The sequence below is a fragment of the Necator americanus genome, chromosome III, assembly GCF_031761385.1.
Source record: "Necator americanus strain Aroian chromosome III, whole genome shotgun sequence".
Lineage (NCBI taxonomy): Eukaryota > Metazoa > Nematoda > Chromadorea > Rhabditida > Ancylostomatidae > Necator > Necator americanus.
In genome coordinates, this window is record NC_087373.1 from 40964220 (window position 1) to 40987802 (window position 23583).

General features: G+C 39.1%; 2 protein-coding genes across 6 annotated transcripts; one reads left to right on the top strand and one right to left on the bottom strand.

Annotated features, from left to right (window-relative positions):
• Positions 1-1587: 1587 nt before the first annotated feature.
• On the top strand, positions 1588-3453 carry RB195_012489 (uncharacterized protein; the record flags this gene model as incomplete). Of its 3 annotated transcripts, none has more annotated exons than XM_064194368.1 (5): positions 1588-1599; positions 1654-1792; positions 3013-3137; positions 3196-3247; positions 3350-3453. In XM_064194368.1, 5 exons carry the CDS (start codon positions 1588-1590, stop codon positions 3451-3453), a joined length of 432 nt encoding a protein of 143 aa, XP_064051949.1. The 3 variants fall into 3 exon arrangements, with proteins under 3 accessions (XP_064051949.1, XP_064051950.1, XP_064051951.1); XM_064194367.1 differs by having other exon boundaries at positions 3013-3080; XM_064194366.1 differs by lacking the exons at positions 1588-1599; positions 1654-1792 and adding an exon at positions 2905-2956.
• A 672-nt stretch (positions 3454-4125) lies between these two features.
• Positions 4126-21863, bottom strand: RB195_012490 (uncharacterized protein; the record flags this gene model as incomplete). 3 transcript variants are annotated; one of them, XM_064194370.1, is made up of 11 exons in its annotated part: positions 4126-4194; positions 6746-6880; positions 6937-7032; positions 7131-7212; positions 7288-7379; positions 7442-7585; positions 10458-10506; positions 11016-11115; positions 12283-12380; positions 13324-13450; positions 21830-21863. In XM_064194370.1, 11 exons carry the CDS (start codon positions 21861-21863, stop codon positions 4126-4128), a joined length of 1026 nt encoding a protein of 341 aa, XP_064051952.1. The 3 variants fall into 3 exon arrangements, with proteins under 3 accessions (XP_064051952.1, XP_064051953.1, XP_064051954.1); XM_064194371.1 differs by lacking the exon at positions 4126-4194 and adding an exon at positions 5531-5803; XM_064194369.1 differs by lacking the exons at positions 4126-4194; positions 21830-21863 and adding exons at positions 5531-5803; positions 14840-14885.
• Between the last annotated feature and the right edge of the window lie 1720 nt (positions 21864-23583).

A 23583-nucleotide genomic window follows, 5' to 3' on the forward strand; every position in this document is an offset into this window, starting at 1 on the left:
AAATGATGTGCCAGTATGTTTGGAATGTGAAGTAGAATAAGATATCGTTTTGTGTTTCATAGCGATATTTATACTCATTGTTGACTTCCCGCCTACCAACCTTTGAGGAATTTTCCTCAAAGCAATGTCGATGTCACGAGAGTTTACCCTTCACACCTCAAAATTTTGGTCTCAGGTCATCGTGCATGTCCTCACGTAATTTTACCATCTCCCTCGATCTTTATCGGAAATTCTTAAGTGTTAGAATGTCACAGAAGTCTTAACAACTCCTTTTTGAATGTTCGAATGATCGAGTTTGTATATTCAAAGGATTCAAAGGGTGATCTTCCTTGAATCTTGGCATAGAGATTGCAACTTGCCGATGGTCAAATTGAAATCGACGCCAAATCGTTAACCATAATAAATAATTAATAATAAAGTTTGTTAACAATCTTGGCTTTCGCTTCAATTTGAGGATCGACAAGGATTGAAAGTGTTTCATCTCCAATCTCTAAGAGGTTTCAAGGTAATTCGAAAATAAATAGGATTTGCTAAACTAGTCAAGTATTCTTTTCGTCAGACACTTTTTATTAAGCGTTTTACAGTTTCCAAGGTAAAGAAGATTCAAAAATCTGTTCCCTAACAAGTTGTCAAAGAACATTATTTTTTTGATGACAAAACTTTCACTAATTACTTTTTTTTTTGACAAATATGATAAGTAGCAATTTTTATGGTTGTTTTACTTTTATTCCTACGTTTTGTTCCATGAAATTTCTAGTGTTATCTTGAATGGAAAGAACGATTTCTGTTGGCACTTCATCCAACTAATGTATACCATATGTTTACTGCTGGAAATCGTGCTGCGCCCACATGTCAGCGGCTTCCAGAAGCATTAGCAAAGGTCGGCTTGAGCCCTGTCCTGTGCATTAGCCATCCGGATGACGTAGTATTCCGCATCCAGCCTAGCGACACTTCCATATCCGTTTGTGCGGTGAAAGCAACATGAAACGAAGACCTCAGTCTTTCTGTGATCCTCACCTCAGGCACCCCTCAGTCTGCAGCTTCCTTACTCAGATGATTTAGGGTGGATATCGAGTTCTTCTCAACACTTAAACTTACTGCAGCGGTGTTTTCCACAAATTTCAACTTTTTTTTTGTAGATTTTTCTTAATGGGTATTTCTCCTACTTTCAATATGTGATTCGGATTCGGACCTATTGGTGAAAAAATGTGGTAACACGAGCTTTCCACAACCATGGTGTCGTTCCTCAATGGACCAAAACGCTACTAAAGGCCAAGTTTGAATCCTAACGAACACACCGCTGCAGGTTCTTTGTTGGCTGAGCGGTACGCGTCTGCAATTTTAGAGCTCTGCGACGTTACAAAGAATAACGTCAGGCTACTGTGCTGCTGCTACAGCATCATTTTCAAGAAACGTTCGGATAAGTTTCCATGCGCAACGGAATCTGAGGGCTCAACTAAGTAACATGTCAGTTCTTGAACAGTAACCCATCCAAATAGCAACCAACCGATCGATATCAACGCTAATCGATAATGATTCTCCAACGACACGAAGCGACGGGAAGGAAGACATCATTTCCTACGCGTCATGTTGTCCAAGGTAGACGCTCTCCTTATCTCCTTTATGCGGTAGTGGCGTGTTATTAATCTTCAGAAATCGTCGCGTTCATCGTTATCATCACGGTCGTCAAGAGAACGGAATAAACGGGAAATTCTTATCTTCTTTACAGTCAGCGTGCTCACCTCTATTTATACCGTTGCAAAAGCGGTTTATATGAGTATGGTTCTACGTGGTAGGTTGTATTGATTAAATAGCTGAGCGATTGATAATTCAATGTTCTGTTCCTCATTTAACTGAACTACACGCAGCGATAAGTTTAAAGGATGAAGGCTTGGTGTTAATTAATCGGCTCGGGACTCGCTACCTTTATTCAGAATCGCTTGAGGTTTAGGAATGTGTAACTAGCCTATACAGTGACTTGCTGGGGCTGACCGATGTGTCAAGTCAGTGTTTTTATCCTCCCTATGAAGTCTGGTACCGATTTATCGAGAGATGAAAGAAAGGTGCCGCGCTAGGGCAGATTCGAACCTTCGACCGGTCGTACAGACACAGCGGAACGTCTTGCCGACTGCGCTATACCTGTTATCTCCTAAATTAGTGAGAATAAAATTCTAGAAATCGTTTACTAGATTTAATTACACGGAACATAACCGATCACCGCAATCGTTTTCACCTCGAGACCAGCGTGTCCATTCCTGCCAATTCAACTTATAACCGGGTTAAAACAACCAAACATTGACTGAAGCAATCAGTGTTTTCACTTCACGCAACACGTAAATGAGGCTGGAGGACTGTAGCAGTTGCACTTTATTTATTCGGTATTTTAGTATTTTTAGCTTTATTTGTCATTTTTGCCCGACTACTTACTAAATATTTTTTTAACGGGCATAACCGAGAGTTGTAGTAAAGGTCCCCTTACTCTTCTCTAAGATCCACTATATTTATTACTGGAAGGATAAGTAGGACTGAAACAAAACTATCTTCTTCTGCTAATCCTTCTATCCAATATTATTTCGTCGATTTACTCACTCAAATTGAGGCTACGACTTAGCCTCTCGTCCGACAAACATTTCCGGAGCTATGACGGGTCCTTTCCTCCGGATGATGCACTTATTTGCGGACAATTTTTTATTCTGATAGCGATTGTCGATTCAAGGCTCATTAATTCGCTTGAGCCATTTATCCATTTGTCACATTATTTATCCAACTGGATGAATGATGTCCGATACACATGAAAGCGTACAGTCTGTGTTCGTAACTGACATCGTTTATCCTACTGGGCTAATCGCTCACGAATAAGTGGATAAATGCAGCGGAAATACGTATTCAGCCATAGAATTCCAAATGTTTGTACAAGAAAGGGGAAAGGTCTCACAACGAAGTAACATTACGCCAGGTGGCGGCACAAACTTGCTGCAATATGATGGAATATCTGTCAAAATCATCTTCCAGACAACAGTGTCGGAATGATTTCCTCGTATTTACAATGTCTTACCTCTACCGCTATAGTTCTGTTGAAGGTGTGCACTGTTCTTTTTGCAAATCTCAGATTTCGTCGCGTTTGCATCATTGTAATGGTAACCGCGTTTTCTAGTAAGCTAAGCTTATACACATTCGATAAACAATGTAATTCAGGTACTCCACATTCTACTTGATGCAGCCATATCCGTTTTCGCTTTATATAAAGGTACATCATTTCACAAAGAGGGGTTGATGTCTGCAAAGTAGTAACCTATGCCCATTAAGATTTACTTTTACATTAGCCATTTTTTACCACTTACTTTTATAGGAGCAGAAAAATCAGCTATTGCTGTTTATGGCACATTCGCTAGCTTCATGGACTTGACTATATACAGCCTATTTCTACGCTTAAAGATGGAAAAGAAGAACTAATACGAAAAAAAGACTTTATCGATTCGCAATGATACATTTCTTTTGAAAAAATCAGTGTATAAATAGAAAGTTCAGCAGAATAGTTGTTTTTTGTGGTTGAAATGACCTGATTCACGTTGCAATATAGTGTAAGCACTGGCGTTTGAAGATATCTCCGCCATCTATGGGCGGGACCTATCCACTGCTTAAAGGCATCACCCCACGAATCTGAGGTGGTGCAGATTTCAGGTGGAGTATTCGTATACAGGATGGGAGACTACGGAGAGGGGGATGATTCCGTCCATTTCTTCCTGATTGCCGTAAAAAACGGCCCGGAAGATACGGCTTCATTCGTTTTGGCGCACCATTTTGTACAAGAGGTTCGATTGGAGCGCGCCAGTCTTGTGCGGCGCCGCATCTTTCGGGCCGTTTTTTGCGGCAGTTAGCAAGAAATGGACGGAATCACCTCCCTCTCTGTAGTCTCCCATCCCGTATACGAATACTCCACCTGAAATCTGCACCACCTCAGATTCGTGGGGTGATGCCTTTAAGCGTTCACCTGTGACAGAAGAAGTTGCATATCTTTATTGCAAAATAAACGACTGAAAATGAATGAGAACAGTACAGGAACGTCCGTTCACCCTATACCACTTTACATTTTGATGATATGCGACTGATTTATAGGACGATCAATCAATAAGTCTCTTCCTCCTCGAAATATGTTACACTCATTGGACACATGCGAGCAAAGTGATCATCGCCCTGAATCGAACGATAAAAGGAGGAATACATGCTACAACGAAGACGCAGAGGACAGATACTCTCGTCGTCTGCGCCCCCGCTTCATCGATGACAAAATAGACACGGACGGATCGCAAATGAACGTAATCAAGTGATGAGGCTCACAACACCACAAACCAAGGTGAAAAATATGACATCACCACTAACCAAACCATTCCGAATTGAGCACAAAGTTAGAGAAAAAAAAAACAGTCAATCAGTCAATAACTCGCTCAGTTAATGCACAATTATGAAGAAATAGTACTTACATTGAAGACATGAAAAATATAGTAATCTATTGACATTGAAGACATGAAAAATATAGTAATCTATTGGCGATGAAGTGAACACAAGGAGCGAAGCTATGTAAGGCCTATTGAACTTACAACTATACCCACAGATCATCACTTCGGCAGTGGGCGGGATGTTGTTGACCTCACAGCCAATCATCGCACAGCAGTCCCACGCCCACCGCAAAAATCCAATATTTCTAATTCCAATTTGTGATACTAAGTAACAAAAAAAGCTAGTAACTAGTTCGCAAGGTAGATACAGTTAAAGAGACAGAAACATCAGAAGTGAAAAGTTTGACGCATAAGCGAGCTATGCTGAATTGTACTAGTAACACTAGGTCATTCCAAAGTTACAAAACTACCCATCTTTGTAAACTCAGTTAAAAAAGGAATTATGCAGCCAACGAGAGCTCAAAGAAGCAAATGCCGCAGGTGATTCCGCGTTGTGCGAGAACTGGTCTCATGGGAACGATCGTAAAATTTCCCACTCGTACTAGGAGCGTAATGAATACATATAACCAATATTAAGGCAGAAAAAAGGAATTTTAAAACAAAATAAACCGCATTTATTGAAGAAAAGGTTCCATTATTTGACTTTATTGAGCAAGAAGGAAAAATGAAGGTCTAAGCGCCGCTGAAATTAAAACTTCGTAATGGCAGTACAGAAGGGCGTCAGCCATATGAGAGTGAAGGATGTTTGCGATCACTGCAGTGGATTTAGCAGATTTTTCTTGGTAAACTTCTTTTGCTGACAAAAACTATGCTAGTTTGGGCCTGTCCGCCACGAGCACAGATCATGCCACAGCCAGTGAATACCTCAGTGACATAAATAAGCAAATTACGATACTCCAACAATTCAATCTACGATATGTACTTCAGATGTGTTACCCGCTAGTGCTGCTTCTTTGCGCTCTAGCAGCTGAAAGAATATTCGAACATTTATATATTTCTAAGTGATTAGAACCGAGTAAAAGCTCATCTATTATGGGGCGTCACAATTATCTTGCGCAACCAAATGGCACAAATTACGTTAATGCATAGGTGTTATTGTAGCATTTGTGACAGAACGGACGTCGATCCACTTCTTTGAATGTGCCTTTCGTGAGTTGTCTATTACAGTACGAGCATCGGAAGTGTTCTGGATGAAATTTGCGTCCGATAGCTGTCACACATCGGCCAGAGATCGGCTGACGGCATTCATGACACAGCGAACCGCGACGCTCATGGTAATGTGTCTCGCATAATGGCTGACCGCCGTCGTCGAAAAACGTACCGCTTGCAAACGAAGCACCACACATCTGCAGAGAAATAAGACACTCCACTCTCACACAAACACACACACAACAAAAAGAACAAGACAGAAAAATAGCTGAAGCATAAAACATCTTTGGTGGACTTGGATTTACCCCAAAAATAGTGGATCTTAGTGGAACAGGAAGCGAAGTTTCTGCCTGGTCTACAGACATAGGACAACATAACTAATCATCTGTTTATTTGTTTCTTCTCAGTAATACCCCGATTTCAGACTACAAGCAGAAACCACAGGATTAGATAGTAGCGGAAAACGAATTAAAGTTTTGTCCATTCCAAAGAAAGAGATCCACTCAAAAAATAGATACGATCTCAGGATTACGTTGCTAGTAACCAGCTCTCTGTATATTATTTCCCGCAAGGGGAAAGCTCAGTGCTTGAATCCGTCTAGGCTTGCCAGCAGAATCCTATGTTTTTCCTGCGAGCAAAACATGAATGTGTAAATACGAATTTATAAGCTAGATATGCGCGATTTTTGGGACACTTATTAGGATCGGTTGTAAAGGAATAGGTGGCGAAAAAAAAGCTCCGAAAAAAACAGCCAACAGCGTATAATAAAAGTATGAGAAAAAAGAAGGAAATATCTGATACCAAAGATCAACAGATATGGTACGCAACCCGAAGAAACTCATCCCTTTAAACCTGCCATTAACGGTTTCAGTTCAGCCATCAGTGTTCAAGAGAAAAGCGAGAACCATTTGGGTGTTATTGTGGAAAAACTCACAGAAATGTGCTCGAGCAAAAAAAAAACATTATATCACTAAAAAATCAAATCTACTAACAGTAAGTGAGCTTGAAAGTTGACAAAGAATTCATGCTAATTTTGGTAACAGAAATTGCATCAATGAAAACACCACCGCATACAATTTTTACTCCACAGGATTACATGGAACAAAAACCAGTAACCAGCTACTTTAACGCAATCGTACCTGACACACAAAACACTCAGGATGCCAGTGAGTTCCCAGAGCCGTGATGAAATTACTAGTGATAGGATTCTGGCAGCCATTACATTTCGGAGCGAATAATCGGAAGAAATCGCGACGACAGTAAGTTTGGCCATCCTAAACTATTCGAGTTTTCGAGATAGTGGGATTCGAGACAACTGTACCAAACATACTTTTTCGTGGAATCCATCGTCACCGAACTCCCTACCGCACTCGACACAAGTAAAGCACTGTAGATGGTAATTTCTACCAAGAGCAGTAACACAACGCTAAAATAAGAGATACTAAAAAGATACCCTGGCCCATTTTTACACACATCTTCGAATATCTCATAATGTTAAGCTAGAGCACATATTAATCTCTTTACATCCTTGATTGGTCCATTGCATCCGGCACACCTTGGACTGAACTGATTGTGGTAGTCCTCTTCGCAATATGCACGGCCATTTCTACAAAAATTCTACATTTCCACAGACTAGGCACTAAGTGAAACGTTTTGCATAATTGATAGAAAAGAATCTCGCCTCTCAAAGAAATTTCTGTGTCCGAGCTCTGATCCACATTCGCAACATGTGTAGTGCTCTGGATGCCACATTTTACCAAGCGCAATTACTACCTGAAACAGTAGCTCATCGGCTTCGGTTGTGCCGAAAACCACAGCGGAAAAATAGTTCACACCTGCCCAATGATTGGCTTTCCGCACTGCGCACAATCCCCTTTCGGGATTGTCGAGATTCCATGTTTGCTGCTGTAATCGCTGTTCATCGTGCCGAGCATGGAATCGCTATGGAGTGGGTCCCGTGAGGGTGAGCGCCCGCCACGCTAAAGAAGAAACTTCAAAGGAAGTCTTAGGAAGATATCACAAATATAAAAACAAAAAAATTGAATTTTGAAAAGTAAGTAAACAGTAAATCAATGAGAAACGATGGGTAGAAATACGTTAGACTAGTTAAATAACTGAATAGAGTATTAAAGAAAAGCGACAACAACTAATATTCACTACAATACGCGAAGAAATTTTAAGTCAAGTAACGAACACGATTCTGAAAAGTGCATACTTAATAAAAACTCATAAACTTGGAGATGGAAGAAGAATATAATATGATGCAAAAGTAGAATTCAGATAATTAAATAACCGACTATCAGCCAAATAAGTGTCGACTATTAATAAAAACAAAACAAAAATGCAAATAAACAGAAGCATCAATAATAATAATAATAAATAATAATAATAATAGTAAATGCTGAATAACTGAAAAGAAATGGAAACATTAACCTAAACAGAGCCTACATAATGAATTATATCTCATGCACTAACAAGAAAATAATAAGTTAAAATATAAGAACAAAAAGCAAAGCTATAGTAGAGCAGTATGTAAATGCACGGTCTCAGAAAAAAATTGAAACAAAGAAAAAAAAATTAAAATCATTTCCCTGTAACCACAGAGAAATGGCAGTCTATCGTAACGCTAAGCTGAAATAACTTTTCTATTTCTGCTCTATTCAAATTGTACAATGTGAGAATTTCTACGAGGAGGAACAAAACAAATAACACAGAGAATTTGTTAAAACCTCTGGCAAAACATTGCATGCTGTGTTTGCAGAAGCAACGAACAACATCACAAATCTTAGCGGAATTTCATGATATTTTCGTTGCTCTGAAAAGGTTTCAGAAGTTAAAAATTAATTGGCAATGCAATAAAGACTCGTAGCAATAAACCAATAATTCCGAAGATCTGAAGAGAAAAAAATGTTATTTCACACATCCGGCCAGTTAGCTGACAGCAGCGGTCGCTTTTCGGATCGTCGCTTTCCTTTTTCACAAGATTTCCATGACTAGATGAGAAGATTTACACATAATGAAATGATTTCCCATACACGACAAATTCCACCAATAATTAGAAAGCAAAAGATGCAAAATTTCTTGAGTGCAGTATATCATTTTCAGATCCTAAGTGATACAAGCATATCCTACAAGATCCTAAGTGATACATAAAAGCAAGAAAGTAGGTATGAGATGATCCTTCCAAGGAAATCTTCCAAAAAATCAGCATTGAAAAGGTCCCGGCTGAATTTACTGACCCATCCACTGCTTTCCGAAATCCTGGCTTCATGCCAGCACCTCAGTTCGCTCCTTCGTTCGTAACGTGGGTCGCACAAGAGTCTCGAATTGCTGACTTTCTTCCGCAAATACGCGGAAGTGCTCGTAAAAACGTCTCATCAAACAATACGCCTCGTTAGCAGCATTCACTGCCCGCGCAAGTTTTCCCTTGTTACGTGCGACTCTCTCTTACACCCTTGGACAGACTTAATTACGACGGACTCCATAGATAACAACAACATAAAAGTCAAAAATTAAAGAAAAAGCTCTCCAGAACTATTCAGGTGTAACCGACAACGATAAAATTAAGGCATACTAAAATTCCTGGGAACTAAAAATCAGTTTTATTTCTTCCTCCTACAAACTAAGCTTCAATGAAGAGTCAAATATTTGTATAATGATGGATTCTCAAAGCACCCCGGAGAGAATATGAACTCAGCTACTGTAATCAAATGATCCCTGAGTGTGTGCGTCACATAGCAAATATTTTGCTTGGGAATCTGCAAGCATATCTATAGCGAAAGTGCAGGAACTATGAAAATGAAGTAACCATGTTCTGGGAACTTTTCAGGGAAAATTCATTCTTCATGAAATCGATTGTTAATGGGATCCGGAACAGCTCACACAGAAATTTCAATGGAGCCGTGCTGAGCATAGAAGTTCTAAATAAAAGCGCTTTTCACAAGCAAACGAAGGAAGTGAAAAGAACAAGACAACTAGAAGAAAAGTGAGTGAATGACATGTTACATAAAATGAAAACGAAGTGGTATTATGACAGAGGCAAAGAAGACAGGTTGTATTTCTTGTTTGAAAAAAAGTAAGCTAAAACGAGGAATTTATCACAAAATAAAAAGCACAAAATTCATAATTTCGGGAGCTTAAAGTGGATATTAGCTGATTTTTTTCACATTCCAATTTTTCTGGTTTATACTTTACAAGTCGCCACAATAATTAACTGATCTGAAATTTAGAACTATTTGAATGAAGAATGTAAAACGAAATTGTTTACAATTCCGCGAGTAAATCATCCGAAACTAATTTGTGAGCAATTGAAGAAGAAACCAAATGACTGCAAATAAATAGCAAAACAAGGTAGAAAATCCGAAGGAACAAAAACCGATAGGGAAGTGGCGGGTAACCTAGCGAAAAAAAATGAAAGTGAGAGAAATAAAGCAGTTGAACAAAAATCAAATAGCGTAATAGTAAGGAAATCATACAGATATCTTAATTAAGATTTGAAAGACTAGTACTCAAGAAAGAAAAAGACAGAGCAACACTCTTAGAAAAGCTGAGTTTTTCTAAGGAATTTCAATGTTCCTCAAGAAAAACAAGAGTAACAAGATCTTTGAGAATGTTGAAGCCTTCGAAAAAATTATTTTCCTATGCTGGATTTTATCAAAGGGAATTGAAAGTAGGTTCCTGGTGGAAAAGAAAAGAAAATAAATTTTTAAAAAAATTAATTAAACAGAAGAAAAATTAGCTCGAAATATATTAGTCTTCAAGAAGAAGAAGAGGATGTCTTTATCGACATTATAAGGATACCAATAAAGAAAGAAAACTAAAGAATTTGTTTAAAATGTCCAAAACACTCACCACATCATTGTACGAATGCGACTGACTCGGTCCGAGGCTTCTCTTCGAACTGTAAAGACTCTGCTGATCAAATCGGTTCTGTAGTTCCCGTATCATTTTGTTTGATCGCTTAAAGTAACTCTCAGACAAGAGTCGGTCTTAAGGTAGAAGTAGGCGCGAGGAAGGATGTCGCGGAGGTTACGGTGACGGCTGCACCTTGGGCTCTGTGGCGGAGGATGATCGGAAGGGTGCCGCGGCGGGCAAAACTAGATTCTTCGAGTATCCTACGACTCCTCGGAGGTAAGCAGAGGGGAGAACGAACAAAAGAAAGAGCGCTAGCACGACGCGCCAGGCATTTCAAAACGCCATAAGCTCGCTATATCCCCGTCAAAAGTCTAAGTGAGAGAGAAAACGGCACAAAGTACTAGTGTAAGATGTAGATGTGTGCGTATCATTGCGCTTTGAAATTGCCGCTGTGCAATTGCCCCACATATTCCTGCACAACGTTGCAAATGACACAACATAAAGACTGCTGGGTAAGTAACGGAACCAAAAATGAAACAAACATGCATCACCCACACACTACTTGTTCCTTGGTCGTCAATTTCGAGTTGGCTGAACAGACTATGAACTGAGGGCCGTCCATGTGGAGCTCGATTTGGGCTGTTTCCGACCACATCTGGGACAGAACACTAGTGACATTCACAACAAAAAAACATTCAGACACATAAAAACATGAACATAGACATTGCAACCAGAGAATTTTTCCCTGGCAGATGTGGATATTGGAAGCTACAGAATTATAGCTGCTGGAGACAATACTTCAAACAAACTTAGGCTAAAAAAGTTGGTCAATAACCAAATGACTCTAAAATGAGCAACTGAATCTGAACTTGGGTTTTCATTGCAATTGTAGCTCCAAAATATCCAGATCTATGAGCAATCGATCCCTTCGAATACTAGTTCTAGCTTTGCGTAAGTTCATAAATTCATAGATTATTCTCTCACAGCTGGAGGTAACACAATCGATTTGCAACGAACAACAGAAGAAATGAAAAAGACAAAGAAGTTCTTGTTTCCATCAAATCTGAGTTAACCGCTATTATAAAACAGTAGTTTTCTTTCTTTTCAATTTAAAAATAACTAAAACTATTGAAAGAATGAGATCCGTTAGTACATCTTTGATAATCGACTTTTTGAAATTTTGTCACTTTTGATTGCGTAAATTCTAAACTAATCTCGCTTTAAAATATTCCGAAATTTCTCCTCTCAGTTCCCGAGTTGAGTCCATCTAGAGCTCCGCAGTTTTCAAAAAAAATTAGGCTTAAAAATACCGTCCTTCTCCAGAGTATGTTAGGATATGAAATTCTGAGAAGTCAAAGCACCACAAAGGATATTGTTAGGTTGTTTATCGGCATCAGTGGTTGATAGGTTTAGTTAATCCACGAAACATTCGATATTTTCATGAACTAGAACGTAGATTATTTCCACATTTATTTGAATAGTATTTTTCCTTTGTTAGGCATCCTCAGACAGTGACTTCAAACTGATCTCATCGAGTCCTTCAAGTAATTACAGCTCGAAATACTTTAAATGCTCTAGTGACAGCAAGGGGTACCTCGAAAGTGAGAGAGCGCAAAACAAAGGCCTATTGCACTTCACGTACTCGAAACATGTGGCAGCACGGAAAAGACGCTAACTTTAAAGCGATCAATACATATCAAACGGACGCAAGTAGATTCTAGTCTCCAACTCTGAGAGAATCATCCATGATCCAAGTTATTCACCCCACTCCACGAGAAAAAAGAGAAGAAAAGATTAAAACCAAAATGTCAAACATCCAAACCATCATAGCTTTGTCTGCGAGTTCTTTGCCGTTCAAGTGAGTAGCTGTTCACCAACTGTTCCACACTATCCAATCCAGAATGTTGAGAATGAGCAGATCTAGAATTAGATGCCGGGTCGAGATTGAACGATACACTGCGTCGAGACATTCAATCAACGACTACGACGACGACGATGAAGGCGATGAGTGCTCGCTCGGCTGCTGTCCGAAATGGCACCCCTCATGCACAGCTCACTACAGCACACATCTCATGAAGGCGGAGGCACAACAACGGCGTTTCCCCTATTCTATTGCGCATTATAAAAACGATAAGTAAAACACCACAACAACTGCTGTACACCATGAATACACTTCGACACATCTTTTAATGAGACCCACATCATATTCTAGGGAGATTTGAAAGTTTTCGAGTTGTGGCTTTGTGCATCCGTTAACGTCGCTAGCCCTGACCAGTACTTAGTCATTCCTCAGTCTGTAGCTTGCCAGCCAAAACTTTAGGAATGTTCGGCCTAGCTGCAGCGCAGATTTATATCAACACAGATGTCCATATTCTCGCTTTTCCTCGCTCTACCCAGCTTTCGATTCGATTTGTGCGCATTCAAAACAAGTTTCGACTGAGTGAGGCTGCCAGCAGAGTTCACGGCCGCAGGTGCAGCGCTTTTTTGTGGCTTTGCGAATTTGGTAACTACGGTAAGGCACGCTGCCAGCTAGAATGTGAGACCACTAGCAATCAAGTAACACAACTGGTAGGTTTTGTAAAGCGCACAACTCTACAACCTTTTGATTGTTCAATGTCCTCGTTCCCGTCTCGCGTCGTTCAGTTGAAAAATATGCTGTCTTTGTGATGACAAATTCCCTGCATCGGCAGCAACTCTGTTCATGCTTCAAAAATATCGGGTGAATTCTCACCTCAGCTACGATTTCAATTCGCATTCGCTTTGTACTTGCTAATGAGCAGGAAAAAACGATACAATGGTTCTCCAGGTAGTTACGAATAGAAAACCTAGATTAATTTCCAGAAATCGCTAACTAGCCACTTACTTGACCGTTGGACGTTTCGTTTGCTCCTGATAGATCGGTTCGATGTCGTTACTACGCGCTGCCGGTGAAGTGGCATTGGCACGTCTAAGCACTTCGGTCGTATGTTGTAAATCCGATAGAAGAGCTTCTAGAAGCAAAAGAACTTATTTCCTTACACTGTTGGGACCCTCACTATCTATAAACAGACATGGTAGTTGTCCTAGATCGATACAAAATGCTGTACCTTGACAAATCATCTATCACAAACGCTAACATCTTTAACGCAGACTAACGGGCGTTTTTTTAATTTATATTTCAACTAATCATCGGTTTTCTACAATTTACCCAACTTCTGTGATTTTCTCAAATCAATCAACATCAGCTGATATCTGCTAAGGTGAATGACAGCATCAGCGCCGACTACTGCACCATCTTCTCTCTCGCATGCTCTCATCATGCGCTTTACACAAACTCGACGCGAACAAATCTCTAATCCAGGTTGTTTTAATTCCCTCAGAAAAAGCTAATAAGCAAATTTAGGCAGGACTGCACCTTAGAGCAAATAAATTTCCATCGCAAGCAGTACCTTTACATTCCACAGGAAGTATGTACAGCGAATTAAGAAATCATTTAAGCAATGTTAAAGTTCAATGTTCACAACATAAGGACCTAAAAGAAAGTGGAACACAAACGTGGCATATTTACCATAAAAAAAAGGATTTGGAGAAAAGAAGATGATAAAAACATATCCCTGCACATCCATAACTACAATAGAACACTAAAAACTCTTTTATCCATCATCCATAACTCCATACTATTTAGAACATCATTAATGACGTCAATTCAGGAAGATCAGTGAGAGAACTACAGAAGTTATGGAGAATTATACAGGCAATTCTTACAGATAAATACTACATCCAACATTCAAAATCCTAGATCTCCATTAGCTCATCTCGCCTCAGGTAATAACTGCCAAACTCATCCCCGTACGCCGTGTAGTGTGACCCGATGTGATATTTACATCGCCAAATTTAGCTCACTAAAGACATCTAGCGAAAACATTTTAATTCACTCAGAACATTTTAATTCACTTAATATTTTAGTGAAAGTTACGAAATGTAATTGCCTAACACAAATTGAGTCCTCGCGTGATACAAAACCTTCTAAGCTTTTTTCTAAGATCGATAGCGTGGATGTTGATCAACGAAATCGCGTAGAAGTTCAGTCATCTCAGGAAGGAACGATTTTTCTGCAATCTCCATTTACTATGTGTCGCGTTTCTTAGTGATGCTTCACGAGATTTATTGTGAACTACCATAATAATTTTCACTCAGAACTCCTTCGTATTGCAACGAGTTATTGTCTTTTTCGCACCGTTCGCTAGTCGCTGAGAACTTCTTCTATCCTTACTCCAAAAACAACACATGAACACAGCTCAAGCGCGTTGAACAGCAACATGCTTGCGAGCATTTCTACACGGGCTCTCAGGAAAAAGACGAAATTACCGAGTAATGATCTTAATAAGTACGGTAGTTACCTAGTGCCGGTTTCACAGCATCAGCGAAGCGATCGTCTGATGGCATACTGTAACGAGTATAACTTTACTTTTACTCTGAAAGCAATGCAGAGAGAGTTCACAAAATTATAGAAAATATGAAAATGGTAGAAGAAATGGTCAAATGAGGAGCGAAATCACACCGATAAATAACAGATGCAACTGAAGACGGACGGTTGTTTTCAAATTGATTAGTGATTGATCACATTTTTCCTCATTGATTTATCAAATGACGTAATGTTACTCTTGATGTAATGCTGGCAAGTTACAAAATGCGTGAAATACAAGAAGTAGTTAAGAAATTTCAAAAGAACCGCTTGAATTCTGTCTTGTATAGCTGGAAAGCTAAAACTGTAATGAGTTCTTAGCTCTCATTAAGTCGTAAAGAAGAGTGGTGACCCGGTTGGTAACTAGTAGAGAAGAAAAACGTCGGGTCACTCGTTGTAAGAGGTAAAAGAAAGTAAAATGCTGGTCAATAGAGAACACTTATAAATAAGACAGAATTGACATTTTTAATCAACTGCTGTCGTAAACATACATGAACATTTCTAGACATCAATACAGAAGTCGAAAAGATTCACAGGAACGCCAAAATCGCTTTCTAAAAAAAAACTAGTAAAACACTATATTCCTCAACCTGGCTGCACATAGAAATTAGAAGTGACAATTAGCGAGCCTAAGTGAGTGTTGAGTATGCATTTAAAATACTGACATATACTCGATTTTGTTGGAAATTTACTACAGTGGCAAAGCAGTGCATAGCAGAACGCACATGCATCGATCAAGTCTCTCCATACAGATCCTTTCAGTATCTAATACCTATATTTTTCGACATTTCCACTGAAAAAAAAACTACTTCAGAAGTGAAGTTTGCCTTTAAAATGAATGTTGTATTTTCGTTATCTCGAAATGTGTGTGAAATCTTCCCGTCTAAGTTAGAGATATTCCAGTCCAAAAAAGCAGTCGCGACATAAAGTACTCTATGGTATAGATTTTGCAAAAGCAAAAAAAAAAAAAAAATAACGAAAAGAACACGAAAAGAAGTAACCGGGAAGAAATAAGGAGAAACACATACGATTGAAGAGGACAGATAGAAAGTATGTTTTTAAAAAACCACATTACAAATGCAATGATTGTGGGAATTGGAATGATACGATCCCCGCGAAAAAAGGAAAATAAGATCCAACCGATAGATTTAATGTACCAAACAACGGTGTGCTGCTCAAATGCATAGAAACGATTCTTTAGGCAGCAGACCAGGACAGCTGTTGGTCTTGAATCAAAGACAGATTAAAAGAAAGGCATCGATATAACAAATTTAAGGTGTTTTGTCAATTAGGGACAAGAATCAACATAAATTTCATTTGGAAAACTATGCGTTACGTTTCATTCCTTGCTGATTGGCTAGGGAGCAAGTAGACGAACGCTAAACAACTGGGATAAGACGAGAGCTGGTGCATCAAAACAATAGGGTATGAAGGATAATCGACAAGAGTTAGACACAGATCCATTATATTCCACCTCATTCTAAGGTGAATTTGCGTACGATTTTTCCTGGAGATTTCGACAAAACTACAGCAGTGCTACAAAATTAGAAGAAACCGGATAGTGGATTTACAAGGAAAAGAGTTGGTAGCCATAGAAAAATGGAATCGCCCTCTCTCTCCGCAGAAGACACCCTTTAATCCGTTCAAAAACTCTGAACAATCCGAAAAATGCCCGAAAGCGCACCACTAGAGGTTTGGAAGATATCCCAATAAGAGTCCAGGGTAGTTGAGTAAATGTTTATAAATGTATACAGGTAATCCTAAATTAATAATGCGGTACTCTGGCACACAGGTCCCCCGTCATCAGCTCTCCGTCGGAACTTAAAAATAATCCAAATAACAACTAGACGTTTCTATGCAAGGTGATATACTTTTGATCAAATAAAGTACACATATCGCTCAAGCAGAATACGATTTCTTCACGAAGAACCTCATAAAGTTACTTAGATCTAATTCAAAAGAACAAAACCCATCCAACGTTGTTTACAGTTTCTCCTGACTTGCGTCGTTCCAAATAAACAATGCCGGTATTATGATGATTTAAAATGAGAACAATAGAACCGGAAACCGGCGACTAATTCTACACGAGTTTTTTTGTTTTCATCATTATAAATAGGAGAGAGAGAGCACTAACTGACACTGTTGAACATTCTTGAATGGTAATGAATACGAGTGAACGCAGCAGGAAGGATTGCATATTTAAGATTTTCTTTGTTGGGCGGATCGGACGTCTGACCGGAAAAATCACCTCCGATTTCACCTTTCAGCTCGAGCTCGTTCCAACACGAACCAAGAAAACAAATATATAATAGCCATCATGCACAGATTTATAGAAAGTCGAAGATGGAGCAAAATTTGCTGTTCAAGAAAAAATGGTCATTTAGTGGCAACATATTGTATTTTTATTCCGGATTACAAATGAAGATTGTTCTTCACTCATTTTCGGCTTTGACTGACTGTTCGGCTATGTATTTCTTCTTAGTTTCGTTTACTAATTTAAAATTAAAACAAGGAAATGGAGGAAAGAAGAAGAAGCTGAAGCGCTGAAGAAAAACTGGAAGTGAAAAGAAATACCTAAGAAAGTCAAACGAGAGTGTCATGCATATGGTCACGAACACTTCATTGCAGCAAAAAGAGCATCGCAATTCCGTGTTGACCTCTTCACAAAATTCAAATCAAATCGCAACAAGAAAAGATGCATTAATAGGCACTCCAAGCACCGGATAAAAAAGAGACGCGAGCGTGTTTTTACTGCGAACCATGCAGTGATTGCGCTTCACTGAGCAGATGTCAGTTGCGTCGTAGTAATTCGTACACGAAAAACAATGAAGGAAGAGAGCGCCACTTAAATCTATTTATCTAATTAGCTAGCTACATTCCTATGAAAAGTGTGAACCAAAGAAGTAATAGTGGTCCAAGGGCTTCTTCAATATCATTTTACAGTTTTTTTTTCCATTTATACTCCCTCTTGCTAAGAGGAAGTATTATCAGAGTCACATAACTCAAAAACACGTTTAAACGGTAGAGACAGCTTTTTTATTAGCAGCAAAAAATGAAATAAGCAGGGAGACGGATATTTGATCCGATCCGACTCGGCTACAGATAGGAGAGATCGTGGGCGTGACGTAGTCGACGCAACAAAAGTTCTCGGCGGCCATGACGCCAGCGGCTGTGAATGAAGAGTGTACACCTGTATGCGCTTGTGTGCTATGCTAACAGAGCTGGCGAGATTTCCAGGAAGTTAACGTGGGTTTCGCAGAGGATGAGAATGTGTCGGAAACTTTTTTGTCGGAAACATCACCTAGAAAACATATAAAACTACCACTTACTATGCACAATAATGACTATTAAATAATAATAATAATAATAAATAACAACGAAAAATATTTCCAAAACTTTATACACTGTTCGACAAAGAGAATTCCTCACTCTGCAAGATGGCACCATTCAAGTTTGTCGATTCCTGGTCGTTATTTCTTCCAGATTATTAAAGTGTAGTGTCAGCTGTGCAAAATGGAGCATTTTTGACACCTCCGGTTTCTTGCATTCAGTAGTGATTATAAAGTCATTAGAGCTGCTATGAAAGATTTGTGTAAGCAACACATGGAATGAGACATGAAAACCTCAAAAAAGAAGAAAAGAGATTGGAAAAAAAACTAAAAAAGAGAAGGGCAAAAAGAACACACGGAAAATCCAATAAGTATCAAAAAGCTGCTGAACGGAAGGAAAAAATTGTTGAGAGGAATGAGAAGAAAGACAATGGAGTCCTATTGATAGAATCCTATTGACTAAAGGCGTCACCCAACGAATCTGGGGTGCTCCGGGTTTCAGATGGGTAATACCTGTACAGGGACGTAGATTGTGGGGAAGAGGGTGATTCCGTACACTTTTCCCTGATTGGCGTAAAAAACAGCTTCGAAGATGCGGCGCGTTCACAAGCTGGCGCGCTCCAATAGCACCCGTTGTAGAAAATAGCGCCTCGGAACGCTCGAAGCCCCATCTTCTGGGCCGTTTTTACGGCGATTAGGAAGAAATGAGCGGGATCCCACCCGTTTCTGCAATCTTCGATTCCGTATAGTCTTTGACCATCGAAATCCATATAACATCAGATTCGTGGAATGATGCCTTTAAGTTGCAGTGGTTTTCCTGTTTGATAAGAGTTGAAGAATGAGTTTTCCCTCAATGTATTACAATTAATCGACAAGATGTGTGAGTAGACAAGAGTAGACATGTAGGCAAAAACTATAAATTTCGTATTTAAAAAACGGGAGACTAAAAAAACTAAACGAAGAATCAGTCCAGAAGCTAAACTCAAAAATCGTTGGGTCAACATGAATAGTCACAGCAGATGGGGTTGAGATAACATCACGTCGATATCGCTAGAGGATCAGACCTTCAGCAGAATCGATCTGTTCCTATCTTTAAAACAAAAAACCAGGAACGTAGCAAAATCCGGATATAATAGCACGAAAGAATTCGAATTTGTTGATGATTCAATTTGACTAACTGAGAAAGAATTCCGAAGACTCGGAGCTAATCCAAGCGTAACTCTGATCACGTCTTTTTTGAATAGTTTCATAAAAAGCCACAAAAAAGCCGCATTGTGGCAAACCGTAGTAATCGAATTGATATGAAGGTGCCCATCCCTTTCGTCAACAAAAATGAGCAACATAGTTCGTGACTTTGCAGGGTGATACAAATAAAATGTTCTCATCTATTTCTTATTTTTAATACTTGCAATGTAATTATCCTAATCCGCACTTTTAATTTTGCTTGTCGATCCGTTTCTAGCAAAGCACATATCTTCTTTGCATCTTCCCGTCTATTTTTGATTCACGCCCCTCCAAAAAACATTCTTGTAACAGTTACTGTAACGCATTGTACACAGCTGATGAGCTGAAACTCTATGCCTCTTACTTTCATGCTAAAGTGCTATGAACATATCTCATTTTAGGTGTGCAGATTATCGAAATCTTCCTTAACAAAATAAAACTGGTATAAAAAACAGCTTGAATGTATCCTACTTTTTCATGTATTGTCCAAACTGCATTTTGCTATTCTTTTACAAATGCATTCAAGCCCATACAAAACTCAAACACTTCTTTAGGATAATCGAACATGAAAAAAGAGGAGCACGTTCTGCAAAACTATGAAAATAATCATTATTATAAAGCTAAGAAACCTATAAGTGCAACCGCAGAAGCAGAGGGCAACAGTTTAATGCAAGAGAATCAGATGCTTAGCGCATCAAGTGAATACCAAGAATAATAATTACAGAGTCATTACGTGGATATCAAGACTGAGGCATTACATGAAGCAGTCTGGTGCTAAACAGGATAACTATTTAGTAAAAATAAAATAATAATAATTAATTGCAATATAGATACACAGAAAGGACAAAAGGAGCCACAAAAATAAAAACCACGTCTACTTCATTTCACTATTAAGCAGGATAGTCCATAACACCCAAACAATTTCAATGGGAGCACTTAAACATCTAAAACAAATGGCCGTGGCAGAGACATCCGAACTTGGACAAAGCCATTTGTTCACGTAGAGCAAACTTTTTGTCACATTTAACACATTTAAAACGTAGTTCATTAAAAAAAAAGTTGACGTGCTTCCCATTGAATTTTAGGAGAATGTTGGTTGAACGATCAATTGCTACCGTAGCTGTACTTTCTAGAAAAAAATTTCTCGTGATGGGATAATCTGTTTAGATGTAAAAGCGAATAGCAACCCACAATGAAAAATCCTGCATGATGATAAGCCTTAGCAGTTCATGTTACACTTACCCTGTTTTTATTCCTCTTTCACTTTTCTCCCTTCTTATAGGTTTTTTGCTTATACATTGCTACTTTGTACAGCATAAATGAAGTTCCTATAATTAAACAAAGCAAAAAATACTCGAACATAAAGACTAAATGAGTGATTAATTAACTACGGACAGGTAGGGCCAGCTGTGTTGAGAAGAGTTGGGAAGAAATTCTGAATTGGGATTGTAAATTAGCTAAGAAAGGACTTCGAATGGCATTTAATAACTGACAGATGAAAATGCACACAAGGTATCTCATGTAATATTGTAGCAAAAAAATATAAGACAACAATTCTAGCAATGATAATACAGCAACATTACTTATTAGTGTTTGTTTTGAAATTTTGAATAAAACTCACCTAACCATAACAAAACAGCAATAGGGCAATTATTGGAATCATGCACAAAATTGTGAAGACAATTTTGCATTAAAAAGCAAACGTGAAGTTCAGCTTGTAGACTACGGAAACGAGCGTGAATTCGCTCAATATCCCCTAGCCAGAAAAATGGCGTGAAAAATTGCATTTTTACCTACGAAATCAGTTGCAACGCACCACCCCTGCGCAAGCGTAGCGTCCACGAGCGAGTGGTCGAAGATCAGTAAGATCTCACTAGTATATTCAAGTAATACCAATGAATAGGCTCCTGAGGCTCCTGAGCGGGCTGGTCCGCGCACAAAGGTGTGCAGTCTAACGCACCTCGTAGGAATTAAAGCGGTTCCAACGGCGTTTTTCAAAGGAAGGTTAGCGAAGAATGAGCGGAACCACGTTGGGTTCCGCAATTTATTACTCTAACTCTAGGCTTTCGCTATGGATTCCGCACCACGTCAAAATCGTGATATGCTGCCTTTAAATTCATCTTCTAAAATGCTCAAAAAGGTAGTTAAACGGAAAATTTTTGCCAGAAGACAGCTTACATTTAGTAGAGATTCGCTCAACAAATAACACTATAACTTATCAAATACTATAGCATTAAAATTTTCCAGAAAAGAAATGTTTTGGCTAAGGGCCGAAAAACTTCGCAGCCAATATTTCAAAGGTAAATCGGCATAGCTTAACAACTTATAAAATGGAATAAAACATGAGTAATCAGTAAACTCCGTAAACTTACCTAAATCATGAAGAGCATTAGCCATCACTAGCATTTAGCGTAACATGACCTTTTGTCTTGTAGCTCTCCCACTAAATTATACTGTAAAATGAAATTTCTACAAAAGCATGTCATGAAAATATGTAATTTGAGAAAATCGTGAAGAAATCTGGAAATCTGAATCGAAAGCAATGTGCTACAATTAGTAAGACAGTCGAAAAGAAGTAAACTTTGCTGCGCAGCAGTGTTTATTCGGATAAGTGGAAAGAGAAACAAAAAGAGTGAGATAGTACAACGGGCAACATCACCCTTCCTCATTAATCAATACACACACTTGTCATTTGTTGACCGTATGCGTGGTCAATATTTAGTTGCTGTGAAGTAGCGCAATTGGAATGTTGCGATATGGGTGACGCTCGCTCAAAGCACTGATTGTTGCCCAGCCGGCTAGCACTGTCTGGCAGCACGTGAAATGTGCAAATACGGTGTGATGGCGTCAACTCACTTATCCGTGCGACCTCAAGACATTAAGGTAGAATTTCAGCCACTCTCTGGGATTAGTTTTAAGGAGCTTAGCTCAAGAATAGATACGGTAGTCACAAGAGCGCCGGGAAGAAAAAAGGTGGGAACACTTGCGTCATCGTGGACTAGATGGACAAATTCCTCCGATAAAACCACGCCAGAGCGAGAATGCTCCTGGAACAGCGAAAATTGCCAATTTCCCAGTGGAAATGCACTCCATACCGCAACAATCCTGGCATCCACAGGTTATCTGCTGTTTATTCAAAATAATAGAATTAATAGTGATCAAATCAATCAACCAAAGCAATAGCCACGTAGTTCAAAGCAAACCAATACAAATTAGAGGGAGTAAAGGTGCGTTCTGCCAGAGAACCCGCTATCAGTGAGTCATATATATAGAGCAAGTGAAACGAAATGCGACGATAGCAAGAGCTCCAGCTTACACAAACAGACACGATGAACTCAGAATACATCGATCGAAACACAACAAATACAAGAGAACGTTTAGAACAACAACTTTTCTGTTGGAAAAATGAAAAGGTAGTAGGAGACATAAGCATTTTTGGAGCAAGGAGGTTTGATTGAATTTGAAAGAGATCCTAATGCAGAATTTGCAGTGTGTCTCAAAAGCACTGGTTCAATGCGGAGCCTCAACCGACACTAACGTCATACGAGAGAATCTTACGAATAAAAGGATAATTTTCTTCACCTTCGTAATCTTCAATAACAATCTAGGCTCCACCCCTAGTGGACAGAAAGAGTTCAGAATCAAAACCTGCGGAAAGGAGAGTTTCCAGAACTCGATAGCAGGTCAGCTTTCTTTGTGACTCCGCTCTTCCAAGTAGCAGTTGGAGTGTTCAATCACATATGGTCCAAAATGAACCTTTAAAATGGAGCAAATAACTGCGCAGCACGAAATAACATCATAGCTTCAACGTAAGAACACTGTCGTTTAAGTGCTATACAGAAAAATTACAAAAAGGAACTCTTTCTCTACTGACCAAACAGCATAGGAAACCCTACACTTCTTTGCTACAATTGAAAAATTATTACACGTAATAATTGCGACAATTACGAAGCAGTGGATTGCCAAACCGGCTATATTTACTAAAGAATGCGATGGCAGGCGTGCAAAAGCAGACAGACGTAAACTTTTACGTCTTTTTCTTTAATTCGACTGACTAGTACGTCGGAAGTATTCGTCGAAGCGCCTTTGGAAAGCTACTATCACAATCATTACTGTGGAGACTGCA